This window comes from Apus apus, chromosome 8, assembly GCF_020740795.1.
Source record: "Apus apus isolate bApuApu2 chromosome 8, bApuApu2.pri.cur, whole genome shotgun sequence".
In the NCBI taxonomy this organism is placed as follows: domain Eukaryota; kingdom Metazoa; phylum Chordata; class Aves; order Apodiformes; family Apodidae; genus Apus; species Apus apus.
In genome coordinates, this window is record NC_067289.1 from 983268 (window position 1) to 997940 (window position 14673).

Genomic DNA, 14673 nt, shown 5'->3' on the forward strand with positions numbered 1-14673 from the left:
AGCGCGGGGCTCCTGCCCTCCCCAGCCCAGCAGCGCTCGGAGGGCACCGCCGGCCCCCGCAGCCGCCCCCCGAGCGGGGCCAGGCCCCCCGGGGCTGCACGGCGGGGTCTGCCCGCCCCGCACCGCCCGGAGCGGTCCCTCGCTGCCGGCCGGGCCCGCAGCCTCCTGCCCCGCGGCGACCTCACCAACAACTCGGGGACAAGCAACAGGAGCGGCGGGACGGGGGTCTCGGCCCAGGAGGCCGGCCCCGCGCTCCCCCCGGCCCCGGCCCGCTCTGGACGCCCGCCAGGCGCCGGCGGCGCGGGGGCAGCCCGGGCGCTCCCGCCGCCGTTCCTCGGGCCGGACCCGGCCCAGCTGGCGGGACGGCTCTGGCCGGGCCGGGCCGGGCCGGGCAGCCCCAGCGGCTCCCGCAACTTTCCCTCCCCGCGGCCCCGCCGCCGCCTCCCGGGGGCCCCGCGCGGCGGAAGCGCCTCCCCCGCTCCGCCCGAGCATCCCCCGCCGCCGCCGCCGCCCGGAGCGGGGCGCAGGCCCGGCCGCGGGGGAGGCCGCCCAGCCCGGCTCGGCGTCCCCGGCAGCCCCGGCGGGGACAATGAGATGGCGGCGAAGAGCGCCGCGCCCGGGGGACCCGTTGCTCCGGCAGGAGCCGCCCCGCCCCGCGCCGCCTCCTCTTCCCTCCCCTCCCCTTCTCCTCTCTCCTCGCACGGGCAGCGCCCGCTCCCGGCCCGGCCGCCGCGGAGACCGAGCGAGCGAGCGAGCGGCCCCGGCCCGCTGCCCCCGCCCCTCGCGCCTCCATCTTGAATCGGCGCCTCAGCGCCCTCCCTCCTTCCCTCCCCCGCGCCCCGCTCACCTCTGCCCGCGCCGGGCCGGGCCGGGCGGCGCCCCGGGAACCTGGGAGGCGGCTGGCGCGCGGGGTCCGGGCGGGCGCGGGCCGGGGCCGGGGCGGCGGCGGCGGCGGCGCTGAGGGGGCCGCGCTCACCGGGGCCGCGATCCTAAACCGCCACCTGGCGGCATTTCCGACCGCCGACGGCGCAGCCGCCGCCGCGCGCCGGGCCCGCAGCGCCCCCTGCCGCCCGCCCGCCCGCACTGCCCGCCCGCCGCGCGGGGAGGGGCGCGCGGGGAGGCCCCGCCCGGCGCGCGGCACGCGGGCCCCGCAAACGTCTTTCGCGCGAAAACGCCGCGCGTGCGCAGGGGGAGGCTGCGGGGCGGGGGAGGGGGGGGGGGTGGCCGGGAGGGGGGGAGGGGGAGGGGGCGTTGCCGGGGCGACGGGAGCCGCCCGCGGGCGGGGGCACGCGCCGGGGGGTCTGTCGCGACAGGGCGGGGGGGGCGGGCTCGGGGGCGGCCCCTCCGCGGGGCCGGGGGCGCCGCGGTGCGGCGGGGGGGCGCGGGGGGCCCGGGGCCCTCCCGGGGCGGGCGCGGCGGCTGGAGCGGCGGCGCCAGGCGGGTGTTCGGCAGCGGTGAGTGCGGGGGCTGCGGCGGGGGCTGCCGAGCGGCGGCCACGGACGGGACCCCGGCCGCCGGGCTGCCCGGGGGGGCTGTCCCGCTCCCCGCCGTACCGGGGGGGTTTGCCCGTTCCCTGGTGCGGTTTGTCGCGGAGAGAGCAGCTCGGGAAGCTCTGCAGAAACATTGACCTGTTCTCTTCTCTAGAGCTGACGGTGCGGGACCAGCGGGCTGTGTCCCTGTGCCGTGGGGTCTGTGCGGGAGGGGTGGGGTGTTCTCCTTTCCCCCGGGTCTGGAATTGCCATCTAAAGGGGTTGGCTCCGAGGAGGGTTTTTGGGATGGGAAGTTTGCAGGCAAAGTGGGCGCTTCTTCCAGAATCCCTCCAAGTCCTGCGGAGGTGGTAGTTGCAGCGGGCGGGAAGAGGCTTCGGGGAAGAGCAGGTTTTGGTGGAGCGGGACACGTTGCAGCCCTTACCCTGCCAGAGAAGAGGTTGGTGAAAACACGGGGGCTTGGAGGTGTCGTGGATCATCCCTGCGGAACAGCCCGTGGCAGCTCTAGGGAGTTAGCAGGAAATGGGGCTCGCGTACCAAATTTTCCAGCACGTACGGACAATTTGTGGGGCTGAACGGGAGGTTGATGTGTGAAGTCTGGGCAGGGTGTGCTGGCTCTTCCCTCGGGCAGCGCTGCTGGATCTGCCTCGATTCATTAGAAGACACGGGCTGCCAATTTGTTGGTTTGTGTAGGAGGTTTCCTTTTGTGCTGAAGCGCTAAAAACTCCTTTCATGTAATTGGATTTCATTTCCTTAAATACCTTTTATTATTAATGAAATCTTAATAAAGACGTGAGGTTTCTTGCATATATTTTTAATAAAACTGATTTACATAGCCAGACCGTCTGGCTGAGCAGATAAAGGCACTCTGGTTTGCCAGCATGCCCCTTACCAAGCGGTTGAAAAGAGCAGCAGAAACGTGGGCTGTCACTGCTGGCAGCGCTGACTCGCCTGCCGGGCACCTCACCCCCCTCGCCCACGGGGCGTCACACGCGTGTCCGTCCTGTGGCTGCACTGAAGAGTCTCCAACAAGGGTATGGTGGTTTAATGGAGAGGGTGCTGAGATGGGAATTCAGGAGGTTTCTCTGCACCTGGTGAGGAGTCAGTCACAGGGGCTGCGGGGATGGAGGGAGTCTTTTGTACCTGCAGGGGAAACTCTTAGTCTGTGGTCACCCTACAGAGCTTGCTTACAGCTCTCTGGTCATCCGGGTCTAACCCGGTCAGGATCCGGGGGGGTTTCAGATCCCTGGAAGGCCGGTCTGGGAGCACGGCACAGCCTGCTCCTCTGCTTCCCCGCGGCTGCAGCTGCCGGGGCTGCAAGGCTCAGTAACAGCATGTCAGTCTGCTGACTGATTCTGGCTGATCTGCTGAAGGTGAGTGTTTTTCTGTGAGTTTACTGAAAATTGGTGGTCCTCATCACCAGGCAGACTCCAAAACCTGATTCCTTCAGCAAGGAGAGCTCAGCCTCCCACCCCCCAATACTGAAGTGCCATGTAATCATCTGTTTCTACCCTGCTAATTAGCGTGTGTGTAGGGATTTGGGGGTGATTGGGGAGTGTTAGGGGATTTTTCTTTTAAGAGAAATGACAGTGCATGTGTTCTTGTTACTGATTTGTGAGATTTATTGAATCATTGTGATTATTTGTTCACCTGTGGAAAAACAGGGTTCACCCTTTGGCAGTCGGTGGTTTCCACGAGCTGGTAATTTAAATGGGTGTCCCTGATCATCCTTTAATTTGTGACCGACTGTGAACTTTTGTTTTGTTATAGAACATGAGAATTTTGCCTTGCACTTAATCTTCAGCCTTGTAGTAAGATTCATTCAAAATCAAATTATGTTCTGCATTGAAAATGCAAATAAACCATCTTATGATTCCACATATGAAGAAAAATGAAAATTCATGTGGTCTCTACAAAGGCACTAGGAGAAAGAAGCAGCAAGTTTCCTGCACAGGCTGTGCTGATTTCCATATATTTTACATTAGTGTCTGGGACAAACATAATGGATTTGGGGTATGAGCTCAGTCTCCATTGAAGTTCTCTGTCGTTAAGAAAAGCAAGGTCATACCGTGTGGGAGTTGCTGTGACACTTGTCACACATTCAGTATTTAGCAGAGAAAATGAAATTTTGGGTTAAGCTTTCCTGTTTGCCCCTCCTCGCGTCTCATCTCTCAGGCGTTTGCCCTTCCACCTTCCAGCCGCACATTCCTGTGCCGAGGAGCCCAGCAGGGACACGGGGCTGCACAACAGCCATTTTGAGCTACGTGCTCAGGAGCTGCTGTTCCCCCCAGAGGGATCTCCTGAGTGCATCAGGCAGGGCCTGCACCACGTTCCCAGCTGCCTTCTGTCTCTTTGCTATACTCTCTATTTGTTGGAAGAAAATGTCATCTGAACACGGGAAGCAAGAGAGTAATTAGAGATTTGGGGGTTGTATTCAGGGACCAATAATTGCAGCACGTACTGGGCTGTTTCTTGATGTAATGAGTGAGTTTCTACAGGCTAGAGCCACCATCACACCTTTTGTCCTCTTTTGTCCTCACTTATTCCCTGTCCGTATATTGTCCCTTAATTCAAGACGATCTTAATATTTTCAAGATGGTTTTAAATGTTTTTAAGATGTGGGGACAGCAAGGCAGACCTGTGACTTGTTACCACAACGAAAATGCCAGGGAAGAGAATCTGTGATGGTGAAAATCCCTGCCTCCCTGGCTCATCCCGTGCAGTTTGCATTTGCATGTTAGAAGAATCGGAAATCCACAGCTTGGCTGAAGAAGTGTGAGCAGCAGGTGGTGACACCGCGGCCCGTGTCGGGGAGGGTGTTTTTCAGCATTTGCTGGGCTGTTTGAGCACTAGTGCAGCTGATCCCCAGCTTTTGCCCTCCTGATTTTCTCTCCTTGGCGCTTCAGCTGTTTGCTCCCCGGGCTCCTGCAGTGTCCCTGCCAGGGAGATAGATCCCTGGAGCTCTTCTCCAGCCCAGAGCTGCCTCAGCCCAGCTCTGCTGCAAGGGCTGGCAGCTGCAGGAGAGCCAGCAAGGGCAGATGAAGGTGGAATTCCTCCTCCTCAGACCCTCCAACACCATCCAATCCCTGCTTCAGTGAGGGGTCAGGATGAGGGGCAATGGGCACAAGCTGGAACATGGGAAGTGCCACTGAAATATGAGGAGAAACTTGTTTCCTCTGAGGGTGACAGAGCCCTGGGACAGGCTGCCCAGGGAGGATGTGGAGTCTCCTCTGGAGACATTCCAGACCCACCTGGATGCAGCCGTGGGCAATGTGCTCTGGGCAATCCTGCTTTAGCAGGGGGGTTAGACTGGATGGTCTCCAGAGGTCCCTTCCAACTCTGACAAATCTGTCCCAGGGCGGCTCTGCCACCACAGGGATGAGGTGTTGCCCCAGGACACCTCACTCAACTTGGGGTCCCAACTGGTGCTTCCACCTTCCTCCCGGGCTGGGGCTGGGCACCTGCCCTGCTCCCCTTCATCCTGCCCTCCCGGGAGTCACTGCCCACGAGAGGTTCCCTTGGGTGTAGCAGGGGGTTCCATGAGGAGAGCTACCAAGCTAGTGGAAGATCTGGAAAATAAGTCCTATGAGGAGAGGCTGAGGGAACTGGGGTTGTTTAGTTTGAGGAGGAGGAGGCCAAGGGGAGACCTCGTTGCTCTCTACAGCTCCCTGAAAGGAGGTTGTAGGGAGGTGGGAGTTGGGCTCTTCTCTGTAGTGAATAAGGACAGGATGAGAGGAAATGGCCTGAAGCTGCACCGGGGGAGGTTTAGATTGGACATTAGGAAGAATTTCTATACTGAAAGAATGGTTGGGCCCTGGAACAGGCTGCCCAGGGAGGTGGTGGAGTCACCATCCCTGGAAGTGTTAAAAAGAAATACAGATATAGTGCTTAGCAACATGATTTAAGCACTGAACAGGTAAATTAGGTTATGGTAGGGGGATTTAGATTATGGTTGGACTTGATGATCTTCAGGGTCGCTTCCAACTAGGATGATTCTATGAACTCTCAGCCTGTGAAGAAAAAAGAAACATGTCCCACTCTGATGTAAACTATTTTTGCCAGGAGGGCAGGCAGTGTGTGGCAGCCGTGGATTGTGGATGGAGGAAATGCCAAGGCTCAACTGTTTTCAAACATGCTGGCCATGCTGTTTTTGAAGTATTTTTGTGAAGAGCTGTTGCACCCACTCGTACATCTCCTGTTGGTCTGTGGTCTCCCTGACAAACAACCATCGTGCTGCCCAGCCCGACTGCCCACTCAGCTGTGGTCCAGCACCTCCAGGACCTGCTCTGGTGCTTCAGTGCTCCCTGAGGACAAGGGCTGCAGGGCTATGGAAACTGCTACTGCCAGCAGGGCTGAGCTCCCGGGAATGGGTGATGGGATGGGGAGGATGGGCCCTCCTGGGCACCCTCTGCTCCACAGTGCTGGGGAGGCAGGACAGCTGGCATGGGATGGGGAATTTGCTTGTTGTCAAGCTGCAGGAACATTACACTCCCGAACCCACCACTTGTTCTTTGGATTAGTTCCATCAATAATTCCGGGAGATGGCTGAGGGTGCTTCTGGCAAGATGACACTGATTGCTTTCTCTCCATCCAAAGTTTTTTGGGGTTTGTGGCTGTGTTCATGATGACAGAGCAGGGTTGTCAGCTCCCAGGAGCATGGCCTCACGGCCTGCCAGTGCTGCCAGCTGGTTCAGCTGTGAAAATCAAGCAGCATGTTTCACACCCCCCCTGGGTGCTACTTCCTGTGCTGAGATGATTGGAACTTTTCCTATGTGATATCTGAGACCACCTCCTGCTTCTGTTTAGATACCAGGACAAATACGTAGATGACAAAGAGGTGTTTTGCCGGTCTGGCTTGGGATTACATCTGGGTCACAGGTAAGGGCTGTGGGGGGTGGTTTGCTGGGCTGAACAGAAGGCAGGGGAGGTTGTTTCTCCTGCTGCCCCCTCATTTGGACAGGCTCGTTGTGCAGATGGTGGAGAGTCCTGTGGAAACAAAGTCATCTCGAGGATGTCCCTGTGCCTGAATTACACTGAGTGCTGTCACCCGGGGCCTGGGAACAGTGGTGGCAGGCTGAGCAGAGTGCTGGGGGGCATTGCAGCCACAGGTGGGGTCCCCAGGGGCAGCCAGACCAGGTGGGGGTTGTGCTGGGGAAGGGATAGCTCCCTGGCTTTGGGGTCCTGTGTTGCTCTGTGTCACAGTGCTGGGCACAATTCAGGGACACCAAGGGGACAGCTTGCACTGCTTGTGCTGTGGGAAATGGCTTTCAGTAGGAGACAAGGCAGGGTGCTTTTGTCCCTGTGGTTCAGTGTCTGCCACCGGGAGGTGTGGTGAGGAGTCTGGATCAGCCTTTCCCCATTTTTCCCATTAAAAAAAATGCAAACAAAGCAGATTTGAAGAACAAATCTGTGGCAAAACCAAACCCTGGAAATAAAAGGATGTGAAAAGGAGTGTCTGAGTATTGTGCAAGGAAGTGTTGTTCATTCAGGAGATAGGCTGTGCTGCTGGCACTGACCCTCCTGTGGACATTTCAGAAACAAAGTGATGCATCTCCAGCCAGATTGCTTCTGTAATCTTGTAACATTAGCAAGCAATTAACAATAAGTAGAATTCATCATTACAGGGTGTTTACTGTCCAAAAAGCTTAGCAAGAGCACTTCTCATGAGAGTGAGAATAGATATCATGACAACAGTGAAGTTCCAAGGTTGGCTTTTAAGGAGGTTTAATGGCTTGACTATCAAAGGTGTTTAGCAATAACTCAGCAGAAAATTAAAGCAAAACCAAGAACAATCTACTAGTATTTAGACCCCATGTACCAGTACAGGTTGGGGACTGACCTGCTGGAGAGCAGCATAGGGGACCTGGGGTCCTGGTGGACAGAATGAGCCAGCAATGTGCCCTTGTGGCCAGGAAGGCCGATGGCTTCTCCCCCTCGACTCTGCCCTGGTGAGGCCACATCTGGAATATTGTGTCCAGTTCTGGGCCCCTCAGTTCAAGGACAGGGAACTGCTTGAAAGAGTCCAGCACAGAACTACGGAGATGATGGAGTAGAACATCTCCCTGATGAGGAAAGGCTGAGGGAGCTGGGTCTCTTGAGCCTGGAGAAGAGAAGACTGAGGGGTGACCTCAGCAATGTTTATAAATATGTTAAGGGTGAATGTCAGGAGGACAGAGCCAGCTTCTTCTCAGTGATGTCCAGTGACAGGACAAGGGGCAATGGGTGCAAACTGGAGCACAGGAAGTTCCATGTAAATGTGAGGAAAAAATTCTTTACCATGAGGGGGACAGAGCCCTGGGACAGGCTGCCCAGAGAGGCTGTGGAGTCTCCTTCTCTGGAGACATTCAAACCCGCCTGGACACATTCCTGTGTGATGTGCTCTGGGTGACCCTGCTCTGGCAGGGGGGTTGGGCTGGATGATCTTTCAAGGTCCCTTCCAACCCCCAACATTCTGTGATTCTGTGACTTGGTTGATAAAAATGGCTTGTAAACATGACAGCATTTGCATACTAATGAGTCTGGTGCTATTCATTAAAAACCAGTAACAGTGCATCTCCATTTTTTCCTTAAGACCCAGCCATCTCTCTGAGGAAATGGATGCATCTTCCCAGAAATGCCCAGTCAAAAAGCGAGTGAAAATTCATCCCAACACAGTAACAGTGAAATACACTTCTCATTATCCCCAGCCAGGAGAAGAGGGATATGAGGATGCTAATGAAGACACTGGAGTATTTCTGGAGGATAATCCTAAGAAAAGACTACTGAGCGATGGGACAAAGAGAGAAAGGACCTTTTTTGGTACAATAGACACCAAGCTTCAGCCAGCACAACTGCCAAAACCCGAGGAGACCGGGCAATCCCAGCATTTTGCTGAAGGAAATGGACTGCAGTCGATGAAAACATGGGTCGTCCTTTTTGGATCTGCGGTGGCTCACGGCTGCGTGGCTCTAATTACAAGATTAATTTCGGATCGTTCCAAGGTGCCATCCCTGGAGTTGATTTTCATCCGTTCAGTCTTACAGGTGCTGTCCATCGCTGTTGTGTGTCATCACCACGAGCCTCCCTTTGGCCCTAAAGGCTACAGACTCCGCCTCTTCTTCTACGGGGTCTGCAACGTTCTCTCGATCACCTGTGCTTACACCTCCTTCTCTATCGTTCCCCCCAGCAATGGGACCATTATGTGGAGGGCTACCACAACAGTGTTCAGTGCCATTTTGGCTTTTTTACTCCTAGATGAGGGCATGGATTACATAGACATCATCACTGTAGTTGGCAGCGTGTTTGGTGTTTGTCTGGTCATGATCCCCAACATCGTTAAGGAGGAATACTCGTTGCTGAGCACCTGGAAGGAAGCTTTTGGCTATACCATGACTGTTATGGCAGGTTTGACCACTGCTCTTTCCATGATAGTCTACAGATCAATCAAAGATAACATCAGCATGTGGACGGCGCTGTTCACCTTCAGTTGGACGGGAACCGTGTGGGGAGCGTCCACCATGTTCTTGCTTCAAGAGCCAATCGTCCCACTGGATGGAGAAACCTGGAGCTATCTCCTTGCCATCTGCCTGTGCTCCACAGCAGCTTTCCTGGGGGTCTACTACGCCCTGAGCAAGTTCCACCCTGCTTTGGTGAGCACTGTGCAGCACCTGGAGATCGTCATTGCCATGGTCCTACAGCTGCTCGTGTTGCGGATCTTCCCAGGCGCTTATGATCTTGTCGGGGGAGCAGTTATTTTGGTTAGTGTTTTTTTCCTTGCATGTTATAAACTGTCCTGGAAGAATTTAGGAAGACAAGATTACCAGGAGATTGTGGGTTCTTCCATTAAATGAATTGTCGTTTTGCCACCTGATTCTGGCTACGTGACCATGAGAAAGGAGCACGTTTCAGCTTTGTGGTGTTGTAGCGTAGCGGCCAGGTCCTCCCTCTGCTGTGTAAATTCACCACTGATGTAGCAATGTTGGCGTTTCCAGACTTCCACAACAGGTGGATTTGTTCTTGTGTACAACCAGTGATATTTTGTCCTGTCAGGAAAGGCTGTTGGTCCCCAGCACACAGGGAAGCACAGGCTTCCCGTGTCACTGGTGTGTTCCACGCAGGGACAGAGGGATTCCCAGTGACCCCCATCCCTGTGCAGTGTGGTAGCAGGAACAGTAGAACCATTGAAGTGGTCACCAGTGTTCATGTCTTCTGTAACACTTCTGTGCTTTGGCTGCAATATTCTAAATGAAGTAACGTTCATGTTTCTGTGCTTAAAACTTGCATTTCCATAAAGAGCCAGTGAAGCCTCTTGTGCTTTGTGCTGAAATTTCTGTCTGAATCGATGCAGGGAACCCAGAGCTCCTGTGGGGGAAAGAGAGCCCTGTAAACTGGACCTCCTGTTGTGCCACAGCCATGGAAGCAAGGTCCCCGTGAACTGTAAGGTCCCTGATTGATCCAAGATCTACCCCTGAAGATTGCAGTTGGGAGGGAGGTGTGAGCCACAGCCTTGACCCTCAACAGCCCGACAGGCAGCCAGTGACTTTGGAGCACTGAGCTTGGGTCCCAACACATCCCTTACAGTTTGATTTAGAAAAAGCCCCGTGGTTTTAGGGGTCCCAGTAGGATTTCTGGCCGTGCTCTGATGTATGTGGCTAGGAAAGAGAACCACCAGTGTCTAGGAATCTGTGTCCATGGGCTCTGTGAAGCCAGGACCAGCAGGCAGCTCCTGCTCCAGCAGACTGTGCCTACATTCTGGGATTTTTTGAACACTTTCTGTGGAGAAAGATATCAGCTGACCCCAACCTGCCCAGCTTCCCCCATGGAAAACACACCTTACTAGGGAAAAAGTCACAGCAGCAGCAATAGCTTTTATTTCTATGAATACCCAAGGAAACCCAGATCCCTGACACCCGTCAGCCCTGCCAGCAACGTTCCTGATCCGTGTGACACTGGTGTCCTCTGGTGTCAGTGATGACAGCCACCACTTGGGCCACACAGGGCAGACACAGCTCCTTGGGTGCTGCCACACAGTTAGGGCTACCCCGACAACTCTTGTTTCCCTCAGGAGCACATGGAGCCACAGGAGCTCTGCCTGCGGGGGGAAGGGGAGCATGTCAGGGAAAGCTGTGCCCAACACCTGCCCAGCCAAAACCCCTTTGGCAGCTGGGGGACCCGGCCATGGCAGGGCACTTCCCAGCCCAGCATCTTGCTGTGCCTCTGTCAGCTCCTCGTGTCCCTCTGGGGCAGATGGTCTTTCTTCCTTTGAGGGATAAGAGAGCAGAAAAGCTTCCCTTGTAGAAAGCAAGCAGGGCAGGAGGCTCCATCTGCTACAGCTTCCATGCTTGTCACGGTCTGGAAGGAGTCAAGCTTTGAGATGCTGTCAAGCCAATAGGCAGGCAGCTGGGCACGTGCTAGCAATTGAGGAGCACCCAGCAGCACCTGCACCATGCAGTGGGGATGACAGAAGCCTGAGCAAGCTCTTGATGAGCTGCCCCAGCCCCAAAACAGCGAAGCCCCCTCCTCAGCACAGCTCCCTCCTCAGCACAGCTCCCCGCTGCCTCCTGCACCAGTGATCCCACCCCAAGAACCTGGGTGATGGCTGGGCAGCGATGCCAGGGGTCTAGGGGGCTTGGTCCTGGTCCAGCTGTGCCACAGCCTGCACGAGGTCCTGCACAGCCCTGTCCACGTCTGCACGGGTGGTGTCTCGCCCCACGCTCAGCCGCAGGGCATTCTGTGCCACCTCGTAGGGGATCCCACAGCTGAGCAGAATTGAGGAGGGCCTGAAACGCACAGCAGGGGTGAGCGGGGTCAGCTCGAAGGCCACGGGAGCACACACACAGCACCAGAAAGCTTCGCCAAGGAGCCTGCTGGGAACCTGAACTGGGCTTGAGCAGCCGAGCCAGGCAGACCCAGACATAAGGCAGGCTGTTCTGGCAGTGCCAGGCTCAGCTGGATCACCAAAGCCAAGAGGGACAAAGTCCTTCCAAGCAGCAGTCGAGCACATTCAGTGCACTAACTTGCCCCGCAGCCCTTCAGCCCCCCTGGAAAGCTCTGCACCCTCTCTGCTGCAGGTGACGCTGCCCACAGCCACCCCCGACCCCCTTCTCTGTCCTGTTTCCCTCCCTCCCACCCGCTCCCCCCAGGGCCCGGCAAAGCCGGCTGCTCACCGATCCCCCTCCTCGGCGTGGCAGGCAGCCCCGACGCTGGCCTGAAGGGTCTTGCAGGCAGCCAGCACCCTCCGCCCTGCAGGACACACAGGCCCAGCTCTCCCCAGCCCCTGCCCCAGCCCCGCGCCCGCCCGGCTCCAGCAGGTGCTCGGCCCCGCGGGCACCATCACTGGGCAGCACTGGGGTCAGAGCTACCTTGGAGGCCCGGCCCCAAGATGGAGAAATTAGAGGTGTTGCAGAGTCGCTTGGAGCCTGTAAAGTGGCTGTTGAGGCGGATTCTCTGCTTCCCAAAGGAGGCCTGGAGAAATCAGAGGGCTGTGAACCATCCCCCCCCCCCCCGGTTCACGAGCAGCTCTGTCCTGAGGAGGAGATGGCAGGACCAGAGGGACCCACCCACCCTGGCTCCAGGCCCCACACTGCCGGCTGCGACCCCGGGAGGGGAGACAGAAAGAGGAACCAGGTCTGCTCACCTCCAGCCTGGCCTCCAGGTAATCCCGAACGTCCCGCATGTGAGCCTCGTAGGCCTCCCAGTTCTTGCTCACCAACTCTGCAGCCTGGGGAGGGGAAATCCAGACAGGCTCTGTCAGCAGCCCCCCAACACTGGGAACCTCTGCCATTGCCAGGTCCCTTGTCTCCGCAGCCTGACGCCACATGAGCTGCACAACTGCCTGCTGCCAGCAGTGCCCCCAGGCACCTCCTCTGACTGGCACCAGAAAGCCCCTTTCCCAGTAGCTCCCCTGCCCTCCCACACCCTGAGTGTGTCACTTCTAATGACCAGGGACCATCAGTGGCCACCTCCACGCTGGCTCTGCCAGGCAGCACCCCCGGGGACCCACACACTGGGGCCCAGCACAGGCTCACCTGGCCAAGGCCGGCGATCATCGCGGTGTTCTCAGTGCTGGAGGAGAAAAGGGAACAGGGAATTACTATTTCTCTGGACCAGGAACCCAACTTCGGGTCACAGACTTTCCCCACGTCCTTGGCACGCCCTAGACACCCCGAGATGGCTGGGAAGGGGCAGTCCCGCCCTGTAGCTCCTCCAGCAGCACACCTGGGCACCAGGCTCCCACAGTGCCCAGCCAGGCTGCCCACCCCAGGGCTGGCAGGGGACAGAGCTGCCAGTGCAGCGTGGCCACCAGCCACAGCCCAGCTCTCCAGGCCACCACCTTACCCTGGTCGGAAGCCCCTCTCCTGTCCCCCCCCGAAGAGCATGGGGTGCAGGGGGGTGGAGGTGCCAGGGCCGCGCACGTACAGCGCCCCGATCCGCGGGCCGTAGAACTGTGGGGACAAACAGCCACCCTGGGGACATACTGCAGGGCACTCCCTGCCCCAGTCCCAGTGCCCCCCAGTGCTGGCCCCTTCCCATCTCATGGGCACCGGCTGCTGCAGAGCTGTCCCCTACCCCTGTCCCCCGGACTCGTCAGGGCCCTGTCACCCAGCTGAAGACTGTCCCAACAGAAAACTCTGGCCACCGATGAGGTGGTGCCCCAGAAAGTGATGCCTTTGAGGGCCAGGAGCGGCTGGGCAGGGCCAGCAGGGCGGCACCTTGTGTCCCACGATGGTCAGGTAGTCCACCCCCAGCTCCTGCACGTCCACGCGCCCCTTGCCGACCATCTGCGCGGCGTCCGTGTGCAGCAGGACCCGGGGCAGCCCCTGCCCCGCGCGCCGCTGGTTCACAGCGCGGAGGTGCTGGCTCAGCTCAGCCACAGGCTGCGGGGAGGAAGAGGGTCTGCATCCCAGGGGCTGCCCACTGCCCTTCAGAAAGCCCCTTGTTGCAAAGACATCCCTGCCCCGTCCCACTTGCTGCCCACGGGCTCACCATGATGACCCCGGTCTCGTTGTTGGCCAACATGATGGAAACCAGGCAGGTGGTGGGTTGGATGGCAGCGAGGACATCATCCACCTCAGCCTGCCCACTTCCTGGGGACACTGGCACGAAGGTGGCTTCTGGAAGCCCAGAAACAAGCCCTGATGTTGGGTAGGAAGTGTGGCAGCAGAGCTGTGCAGGCAGGCAGAGAGCACCACAGCAGCTGGGATGCCAACAGTGGGACACACCTGGCTTGAGGGAACGGGGCCCCACACGGGGAGTCACGCCCCATCCCTGGCAGTGTGCAAGGGCAGGCTGGATGGGGCTCTGAGCAACCTGGTCTAACGGGAGATGTCCCTGCCTATACAAGAGGTTGGAACTGGATGATCTTTAAGGTCCCTTCCTACCCAAAAATTCTGTGACTCTACAAGTCAGCGCCATTCTGTCCTCCGGCAGAGCTGCCTGCACAGAAAAGCCCCCTGGCCGCCCCCGCCTGCAGCCTGACGTGCTCCGCCTGTCCCTGCGGTCCCTCACCCGCCCGGCGCTCCTTCACCAGCTGCTCCAGCGGCCGCCGGACGGAGTCGTGCTCCACGCTGGATGTCACGATGTGCGGGGTCCCCCGGCTGCCCCCCAGCCCGGCCCGGCCCTCGCGGAAGTGCCGGCAGGCGGTGTGAATCACCATGTTGTTGGCCTGAGAGAAATAAAGGGCCGGGGGGAGCCTGGCACCCCTTGTCCCCACCCTCCCACGGGCAGGGGGTCACCGCCCCACGCGGAGCCCGTGGCCGCCCCCCACCTCCGTGCCCCCCGAGGTGAAGATGATGTCCTCGGGCCGCCCTCCCACCATCCTCGCCAGGCTCTCCCGGGCGCCGCCGACCAGCTCCTTGGCTTTCCTGCCTGCGGGACGAGAGCGGCAGCTCCGTGCGGGGTTCCCCGGCAGCCGGGGGGAGGTGGGGGGGCCGCCCCGGGCCCCGCCGCGCCCACCTGCCGGGTGGAGGCTGCTGGCGTTGCCCCAGGCCTGGCGCAGCGCGTCCTGCACGGCCCGCGCCACCTCGGGGGCCAGCGGGGTGGTGGCGTTGTGGTCCAGATAGACGGCCCTGGACGGCGGGGGGACGGAACCGGGGTGAGGAGGGAGGAGGCGATAACGGGGGGTACGGGGGGGGGGGGGGTCTCACCCCTCCGGGGCCGCCCCACGTGGCTCCGTCCCGGCGCCCATCGCTGCCACCGCCCCCTCCCC

General features: G+C 58.9%; 2 protein-coding genes across 9 annotated transcripts; one reads left to right on the top strand and one right to left on the bottom strand.

The window, feature by feature from the left end:
- Positions 1-1406: 1406 nt before the first annotated feature.
- On the top strand, positions 1407-9349 carry SLC35G2 (solute carrier family 35 member G2). Of its 5 annotated transcripts, none has more exons than XM_051625989.1 (2): positions 1407-1454; positions 8059-9349. In XM_051625989.1, the coding sequence occupies exon 2, from the start codon at positions 8081-8083 to the stop codon at positions 9314-9316; it is 1236 nt and encodes a 411-aa protein (XP_051481949.1). In that variant the 5' UTR covers positions 1407-1454; positions 8059-8080; the 3' UTR covers positions 9317-9349. The 5 variants fall into 5 exon arrangements, with proteins under 5 accessions (XP_051481949.1, XP_051481946.1, XP_051481947.1 ...); XM_051625986.1 differs by lacking the exon at positions 1407-1454 and adding an exon at positions 1637-1926; XM_051625987.1 differs by lacking the exon at positions 1407-1454 and adding an exon at positions 2395-2521.
- SCLY (selenocysteine lyase) lies at positions 9338-14672 on the bottom strand. Of its 4 annotated transcripts, none has more exons than XM_051625984.1 (13): positions 14612-14672; positions 14421-14533; positions 14233-14333; positions 13974-14130; positions 13452-13579; positions 13178-13342; positions 12804-12910; positions 12494-12530; positions 12103-12186; positions 11828-11930; positions 11633-11708; positions 11054-11245; positions 9338-9827 (listed from the first exon to the last, which is right to left on the bottom strand). In XM_051625984.1, the coding sequence occupies exons 1-12, from the start codon at positions 14650-14652 to the stop codon at positions 11086-11088; spliced, it is 1272 nt and encodes a 423-aa protein (XP_051481944.1). In that variant the 5' UTR covers positions 14653-14672; the 3' UTR covers positions 9338-9827; positions 11054-11085. The 4 variants fall into 4 exon arrangements, with proteins under 4 accessions (XP_051481944.1, XP_051481943.1, XP_051481942.1 ...); XM_051625983.1 differs by lacking the exon at positions 9338-9827 and adding an exon at positions 10314-10557; XM_051625982.1 differs by lacking the exon at positions 9338-9827 and adding an exon at positions 10314-10817.
- Position 14673: the final 1 nt, after the last annotated feature.

Excerpts from the sequence above, each read along its gene's own strand:
- SLC35G2 (XM_051625989.1), top strand. The coding sequence starts at position 8,081 with ATGGATGCATCTTCCCAGAAATGCCCAGTCAAAAAGCGAGTGAAAATT.
- SCLY (XM_051625984.1), bottom strand. The coding sequence starts at position 14,652 with ATGGGCGCCGGGACGGAGCCACGTGGGGCGGCCCCGGAGGG. Across the intron at positions 11,931-12,102 it reads ACCTGGAGGCCAGGCTGGAG|GCCTCCTTTGGGAAGCAGAG; the intron begins GTGAGCAGACCT and ends TGATTTCTCCAG. Across the intron at positions 11,709-11,827 it reads CTTGGGGCCGGGCCTCCAAG|GGCGGAGGGTGCTGGCTGCC; the intron begins GTAGCTCTGACC and ends TGTGTCCTGCAG.